Source organism: Mya arenaria, chromosome 9 (genome assembly GCF_026914265.1).
Source record: "Mya arenaria isolate MELC-2E11 chromosome 9, ASM2691426v1".
NCBI classification, from domain to species: Eukaryota; Metazoa; Mollusca; class Bivalvia; order Myida; family Myidae; genus Mya; species Mya arenaria.
Genome location: NC_069130.1, coordinates 42,598,787 through 42,607,657, shown reverse-complemented (window position 1 = coordinate 42,607,657; position 8,871 = coordinate 42,598,787). Strand labels below are relative to the sequence as shown.

General features: G+C 38.3%; 1 protein-coding gene across 1 annotated transcript; it reads right to left on the bottom strand.

Annotated features, from left to right (window-relative positions):
• Nucleotides 1-1,180: 1,180 nt before the first annotated feature.
• LOC128203604 (uncharacterized) lies at nucleotides 1,181-8,224 on the bottom strand. The gene is made up of 3 exons (XM_052905090.1): nucleotides 7,810-8,224; nucleotides 4,632-4,766; nucleotides 1,181-1,871 (listed from the first exon to the last, which is right to left on the bottom strand). Exons 1-3 carry the CDS (start codon nucleotides 7,862-7,864, stop codon nucleotides 1,696-1,698), a joined length of 366 nt encoding a protein of 121 aa, XP_052761050.1. The 5' UTR covers nucleotides 7,865-8,224; the 3' UTR covers nucleotides 1,181-1,695.
• Nucleotides 8,225-8,871: the final 647 nt, after the last annotated feature.

Genomic DNA, 8,871 nt, shown 5'->3' with positions numbered 1-8,871 from the left:
GAATTTTTCGAGGCTCGGGATATTTTCGCCGGTCCCTGGGAGTTCGAGCCAACGGGTTTGACTGTATCGCATAAATAATTATGATTTCCAAGAGTAAAGTTATTAAGTTTCACAACATTCGGAGCCCCTCGGCCATTTTTATCGAAAACAACCTCGGATGTATGCCGGTACATCAGTTAAAGTAGTTCGTATTTTTTTTTAATTAAATCATTTTAGAAATGTAGTGTTTTAGAATTGTATTTATTGATCTAAGTTTAAACTGATTGCCAGTGAAGTATATTATTGCAAACATAATTAAGATTTCCAAGAGTAAAGTCAAAAAGTTAAACAGCTAAATAAAATCACTACGCGTTTTCTTGCAGCGGACTTAAACGTACGTCTTTTTTAGTATGTAAACCGTCCAAATACATCCGAGGTTGTTTTTGAAAAAAATGGCCGAGGAGCTCCGAATGGTTTCACCAGTGTATGTATACCACGTGATAAATTACGTCATACATGCTACGTCGGAAGGCAATATTTTGCTTTAAATAAAGACTTAAATCGAAGATAACTTTTCTTTTACTATACCATTTTAAATAAATCAAAGGGCAGTCTATGCCGCTTAAAGAGCCCCGCCTTCGTTTTATTGCCTAAGTTTGATTAGTTTCATCAAACACTTCGACAAACTTGTGTCCAAATTAATGTCCTGACAGTGCTCCGTCAGACGGCCGTATTGTGAAAAGGTTTGTCGAAGTGTTATAAGAAACTAAACTCTGAATCAAACGCTGGCAAATACTGAAGGCGGGGCTCCGTAAGAGGCATAGACTGTGCTATGTTTCAGTTAAAATGGTGAAGAAATAGTAAAGTTATCTTCGTTTTAAGTCTTCATTCGAAACAAATAATTGCCTTCCGACGTAGCATTTATGACGCAATTTATCACGTGGTATACACACACTGTTAACTGCTAGATTGGAATTGCTAAGCGATCTTCTTGCATCGTAGTTAAACTGTTTGGATTCCTGACATCGGTAACCACTCATTTACATCCGAGGTTGTTTTCGATGGAACATGGTCGAGGAGTTCCGAATGTGCAGTTTTATCCTTAATCGCTGTCTCATTTTAATTGCACCGTCCCTGCGCATCACTAAATGCAAGCATTCAATGATATTCATAAACAAGTAACTTGTTAAATATGCAAATACATACACTTTTATTTAAAATCGATACATACACATGTCCAACAAACATAAATAATTTGACTGATAAACATTAAACTACTTACTAAATAATGCACTTATGGAAACTAATGACTACAGATAACAAGATTGTAACAGTGAATATAATAGCAGAAAGCGCAAAAATATTAAATGATTGGTGAATGCTAAAAGATATACTGTAGTCTACTATAGTCTCATAAGGTAGAAATAACGTGTTTTATGCTCATTTCTTTCATATTAAACTCGGTATCCTTCATAAGAACCACTGTGTTTGACATTTATTCATCCTATTTGGAATATTAAAACAATCTTATTAATTGTGGGAAATCTCTTTTGGGACTAAGAGTGCATCTTTAAGCAACATCTGTGTGTTCCCTCCGATTTTTAAATACACGAATTCATAATGTGACTTGCAAACATGTATATACATTGTTTACGAGTATATGTAAAGACATATACATGATCAACTTGGGAGACATTTTGAAATATCCATATATCCTTAAAATCTAAACAGCATAGCGACGAAGGCGAGGACAAGAGCGATAGCCATGGATACAGTCACGTGACTGGCGCTATTGCAGAGGTTTGTGCTGCAGTAGCACGTGTGGGTCGATAATAGATCGATTTCTGAGCAACTTTCCGCGTGGGCGGTCAATAAACACTCTCGGGTTACAACTGCAAAAACAACAGCATGGTTAAGCACTGGGATGTATATATATAGTTATATATGTACATGTATATGATTAATAATAACAATCACTCATGGCGTACAACAAACCGGTTTTGATATAGAACACAAACTTGATTCATAACATCATGTAGAATAACAAACCGGTTTTGATATAGGACACAAACTTGATTCATAACATCCTGTAGAATAACAAACCGGTTTTAATATAGGACACAAACTTGGTTCATAACATCCTGTAGAATAACAAACCGGTATTGATATAGGACACAAACATGATTCATATTATCCTGTTGCATAACAAACCGGTTTAGCTTTCAGAGACAACACGATTCATTATATTCTGTAGCATAACAAACTGGTTTAGCTTTCAGTGACAACACGATTCATGATATTCTGTAGCATAACAAACCGGTTTAGCTTTCAGTGACAACACGATTCATGATATTCTGTAGCATAACAAACCGGTTTAGCTTTCAGAGACAACACGATTCATGATATTCTGAAGCATAACAAACTGGTTTAGCTTTCAGTGACAACACGATTCATGATATTCTGTAGCATAACAAACAGGTTTAGCTTTCAGTGACAACACGATTCATGATATTCTGTAGCATAACAAACCGGTTTAGCTTTCAGTGACAACACGATTCATGATATTCTGTAGCATAACAAACTGGTTTAGCTTTCAGAGACAACACGATTCATGATATTCTGTAGCATAACAAACTGGTTTAGCTTTCAGAGACAACACGATTCATGATATTCTGTAGCATAACAAACTGGTTTAGCTTTCAGAGACAACACGATTCATGATATTCTGTAGCATAACACACTGGTTTAGCTTTCAGTGACAACACGATTCAAGATATTCTGTAGCATAACAAACTGGTTTAGCTTTCAGAGACAACACGATTCATGATATTCTGTAGCATAAAAACCGGTTTAGCTTTCAGAGACAACACGATTCATGATATTCTGTAGCATAACAAACCGGTTTAGCTTTCAGAGACAACGCGATTCAGAGACAACACGATTCATGATATTCTGTAGCATAACAAACTGGTTTATTATTCAGAGACAACACGATTCATGATATTCTGTAGCATAACAAACCGGTTTAGCTTTTAGAGACAAACATGATTCATGATATCCTGTATAATAACAAACCGGTTTAGCTATAGGAGACAACATGATTCATATCATCCTGTAGCACAAGAAACCGGTTTAGCTTTCAGAGACAACATGATTAGTAATATACTTTAGCACAACACACCGGTGTAGCTTTCAGAGACAACATGATTAGTAATATACTTTAGCACAACACACCGGTTTAGCTTTCAGAGACAACATGATTAGTAATATACTTTAGCACAACACACCGGTTTAGCTTTCAGAGACAACATAATTAGTAATATACTTTAGCACAACACACCGGTTTAGCTTTCAGAGACAACATGATTAGTAATATACTTAAGCACAACACACCGGTTTAGCTTTCAGAGACAACATGATTTATATCATCCTGTAGCACAACACACCGGTTTAGCTTTCAGAGACAACATGATTAGTAATATACTGTAACACAACACACCGGTTTAGCTTTCAGAGACAACACGATTAGTAATATACTGTAACACAAAACACCGGTTTAGCTTTGAGACAACATGATTTATAATATCCTGTACCATAACAGAACGATTTTTCTTGCATACCGGTCATGTATCTTACATACCCCATGTAAATGAGTCACGCGCAACAACGCGCCACTTCTTATTTCATTAGATGTATGGTTTATGAAAAATATGTTATGCCATTTCAATTAAGCACAATCAAATATAAATGTTTGCAAGACTTTAAAATAAAATTGAACATAAATAATCGTTAAAAACGCTAGTTTTAGTAATTCAAAATTACTGCACATTATGACGTCGGAAAGCAACGTCGAACGCGCTTTTTGGTGTGATTGTACAAAAAAAAATCTTTTTCAACGTCATTTTTTCCACAAATTAATATATATTTAGATATGCAAGAAAAAATATCAGTTTTTTCGCAAGCCTCGTTCCCGGCTTACGCACGTGCCCTCGGGTCGGATTTTTCTATCCGTACCGGAAACACATGATAGCTACTTATAAGCTTTGAGAGACAACATGATTTTTATTATCCTGTAGAGTAACAAGCAGGTTACATTCATAATTAATCGTAACAGTAATTTCTGTAGAACAACACAAATTTAACTTTCGGAATAATATACTGCATAACAATGTATCCACTTCCAACGCGAATGACGCAACGCCATTGGTACAGGACTGATCATGTGGTGACTCTATAATTAACCATATTGGACAACTATATACTGTATATCGTATCGAAATAATTTTAATGCGTCTATTTTCCGATTCCGAAGATAAAAAGAAATATTTCTTATAAACTGATCAATGCTAACAGATTGTAGACGTGAAATATACGTTACGGGGTAAGTCGGTCACCTACTAGTTACCCCGTAACGGATAATACCGCCTTAGCAATCAGAGTAAAACAAACAACTGGTTTAGCACTTCGATTACATATATACGATTAATAAATATAGTCATTCCTTTTAAACAAATGAGGCCGGTTTCGTATCAAGATACATTCATGATTATTATACGCCTGCAATAATAGCATTGTGAGTTGGTAACCATTGACGATAATATAAGTAAGAATGATATTGACGCACGTAAGAGAATGTGCTAGAGTAAACTTACAGCGGTTGATCTTGATCTTGGAGCACGATTGGCAACCTGTCAAGGTCGTGACATCGGTGTGAGCGAGATCTGGGTTGTCATTGCAGGCAAAGCTAAGCCCGCACACGTAGCACTCGATCGCATCTGTCTGGCCAACTAAACGTGCAAAACAGAAACATTTGAGTAGATTGTGAACAGCCGACTCAATAATGATATAATGGAGAATACTGGGAGAAGCCCATTAGCCAAAAAAGAGAACATCATGTTTGCTAAAGAGTTACATATTAAACTCCACCGTAGAAAAAAAAACAACCACGAAGTGGTTCTATGTTTCAGACCACACATGTATCCGAACTTGAACCATGTTCCAAACCACACATGTATCCGACCTTGTACCTTGTTCCAAACTACACATGTATCCGAACTTGTACCATGTTTCAGACCACACATGTATCCGACCTTGCACCATATTTCAGACCACACATATATCCGAACTTGTACCATGTTTCAGACCACACATATATCCGAACTTGTACCATATTTCAAACCACACATGTATCCGACCTTGCACCATATTTCAGACCACACATATATCCGAACTTGTACCATGTTTCAGACCACACATATATCCGAACTTGTACCATATTTCAAACCACACATATATCCGACCTTGTACCATATTTCAGACCACACATGTATCCGAACTTGTACCATGTTTCAGACCACACATGTATTCGAACTTGTACCATGTTTAAGACCACCCATGTATCCGACCTTGTACCATGTTTCAGACCACATATGTATCCGAACTTGAACCATGTTTCAGATCACACATATATCCGAACTTGTACCATGTTTCAGATCACACATATATCCGAACTTGTACCTTGTTCCAAACTACACATGTATCCGACCTTGTACCATGTTTTAGCGCAAAGATGTATCCGACATTGTATCATGTTTAAGACAACACATGTTTCCGAACTTGAACCATGTTTCAGATCACACATATATCCGAACTTGAACCATGTTTCAGATCACACATATATCCGAACTTGTACCTTGTTCCAAACTACACATGTATCCGACCTTGTACCATGTTTTAGCGCAAAGATGTATCCGACATTGTATCATGTTTAAGACAACACATGTTTCCGAACTTGAACCATGTTTTAGCGCAAAGATGTATCCGAACTTGTACCATGTTTCAGACCAGATATGTATCCGAACTTGTATCATGTTTCAGACTACACATGTATCCGAACTTATACTATGTTTCAGACCACACCTGTATTCGAATTGTACCATGTTTCAGACCACACATGTATCCGAACTTGTACCATGTTTCAGACCGCACATGTATCCGAACTTGTACCATGTTTAAGACCACCCATGTATCCGACCTTGTACCATATTTCAGACCACACATGTATCCGAACTTGTACCATGTTTCAGACCGCACATGTATCCGAACCTCCACCATGTTTCAGACCGCACATGCACCCAAACTTGTACCATGTTTCAAACCGCACATGTATTCGAACCTGTACCATGTTTCAGACCGCACATCATCCGAACTTATACTAGGTTCAGACCACAAATGTTTCCGACCTTGTACCATGTTTCAGACCGCATATGCATCCGAACTCATACCATGGTTCAGACCATACATAAATCCGAACTTGTACCATGTTTCAGATCACACATGTATCGGAATTTGGAGCATATTTCAGACCACACATGTATCCGAACTTGTATCATAGTTCAGAACACACATGTATCCGAACTTGTACCATGTGTCAGACCACACATGTATCCGAACTTGTACCATGTTTCAGACCACCCATGTATCCGAACCATGTTTGAGAGGGTTTTCTTTGTTTCGTTTCTACATTACTCCCATATCGAAATGGTTACGACTAGGCGGAGCTTAGCCGTTCAGTAACTAGCATGATGGAAAATAACAACACTATTAACTTTTAAAAACTGCACGTTAGCACAAAACTTCCCTCGTGTTCGAAATTATACTCTCACGCTTGAGCGCTCGAATTTTTGTGGAATCATTCGAATTGTGGGTGCCATCGACATAATATCATTAATATATATAAAGCGTTTATCGTGAGCTTTTAGGGTGGAATAAACGGTTAACTATGTTTCGTAGAAAGTTAAACCTGCCTTAAGCGCATAGAAACCCTATGAACAACATTCAACGACAACATCCCCCCTCGGCGTTCATACGGATGCCGGACGAGTTAGGGACGAGCATCTGAGAGCATTTTACGGCAACAGCAGGCCCCGCAGCGTTCATACGGATGACGGACAAATTAGGGACGAGCATTTGAGAGCATCGTTCGGCAACTTGCGGGCACCTCAGCGTTCACACAGATGCTTGATGAGTCTGTGACGAGCATTTGAGAGTATTGTTTGGCAACACGCGGCCCCCTCAGTGCTCAGGAGAGATAGGGGCGAGCATTTTAGAGCATTGGTCGGTAACACGCGGCCCCCTAAGCGTTCATTAGGATGACGGACGAGTTAGGGGCGAGGATATGAGAGCATTTACGGCAACATCCGACCCCCTCCAATCAGCGTTCATACGGAAGTCGGACTACTTAGGGACGAGCATTTGAGACCTCAAATGTTCGACACCCGAAGCATGTTCATGATCACCTTTCGACGATCTTGCGATGTGCATGGGAGTCCGTCAAGTGCCCAATACGGTGTTTGAAACTGGATCAAATGCAGGGTTGCAGCAGAATACGGCCAACGGTGGGGTATGTAGGCATTTTTATTATCAATTTTTGTTTTTCACCAACGGACAATAAAAAACGGTAGGGTCGGCGCCTACATCCTAGATAGGGTCGGTTAACCCGAACCATTTTTAGGCCTAATCATGCGGTACCCATGCGACTTAGGCACGGGCGCCTTGCAATTTGAGTCGAGAAAACTTCATAAGGCACCTATAGTACGGTCCCGAAGAATATGTGACAATAACACACGGATGCCGCAATACCCTAAGATAACCGCGACTTTCCGAAATTATACAAAACCACCGTCGCTTTAAAAATATACGGGTCCCTGAATATCGGCAAGACGGTTGTTTATCAATATAGTACATTGTAATTGATATGTATGCATATATATAAGAAATAACATGAATATACGCAAATTCATGAACATCAAAAATAAAAAAATCACGTACCTGCCAGAAGAACAACTGCTCCGATCAGAAATAACACAACAACGCTGGAAGTCATTTTGAAGAACTGAAGATGTGAGCCTTCTTGCCTTATTCACGAACAGTCCAGCTCCTTATGCTTGGCGTTGTCTGGGTGAGCCTCCTTGCCTTATACACGAACAGTCCAGCTCCTTATGCTTGGCGTTGTCTGGGTGAGCCTCCTTGCCTTATACACGAACAGTCCAGCTCCTTATGCTTGGCGTTGTCTGGGTGAGCCTCCTTGCCTTATACACGAACAGTCCAGCTCCTTATGCTTGGCGTTGTCTGGGTGAGCCTCCTTGCCTTATACACGAACAGTCCAGCTCCTTATGCTTGGCGTTGTCTGGGTGAGCCTCCTTGCCTTATACACGAACAGTCCAGCTCCTTATACTTGGCTTTATCTGAGATGGTCGTTAACAAAAATGCTAACTGACGTAATTCTTCAAGAGTTGTTTTGTTATTAAAAGTTGGCTACGGTATTGAGGTATTTGAGATTTTTTTTTCAGATAAACTTGAAGGCCATAATCAATCAAGTCGTATTATAATATCTATGGGTTGCAACGCTTTAGAGCCTGCTTTATAGCGGCTCATATTACTGCATACCATGAACAATATTAAAACAATGCTCATAATGTTGTTTTTTTTAAATTGTCTTTCATAAATAATATTGATGTACATATTTGAACAATAAGTTATTGAACATATACTTAAGTCCAATTTATTAAGATTTGTGTGTTGATTTAAATACATTTTGTGCTTTTAAAACTGCACTCTCACAGATTTACCGTTTTGACAACTTTTAAAAAAAAAAATTGTCTTGGAAAGAGCAAACTTTTGCATAAATATCTGCAAACCAATGATATAATATTGCTGACAACAAATCAGATCGTAGATTTTTATATTTCCGTTCGAAAATAAATGTTTTATGACTTGAACAGTTTAAGAAAAATGCATAAAACATCATTTTTTTTAACTTAAATATAAAATCTGTGATCTAAGTTTATGTCAGCATTCTTATAAAACTGGTTCGGCAAAAACAGGCTCGTT

Coding starts and splice junctions, on each gene's coding strand:
- LOC128203604 (XM_052905090.1), bottom strand. CDS start 7,864: ATGACTTCCAGCGTTGTTGTGTTATTTCTGATCGGAGCAGTTGTTCTT. Junction 4,767..7,809: donor AGCAGTTGTTCTTCTGGCAG/GTACGTGATTTT, acceptor TTGCACGTTTAG/TTGGCCAGACAGATGCGATC. Junction 1,872..4,631: donor CAAGATCAAGATCAACCGCT/GTAAGTTTACTC, acceptor TTGTTTTTGCAG/TTGTAACCCGAGAGTGTTTA.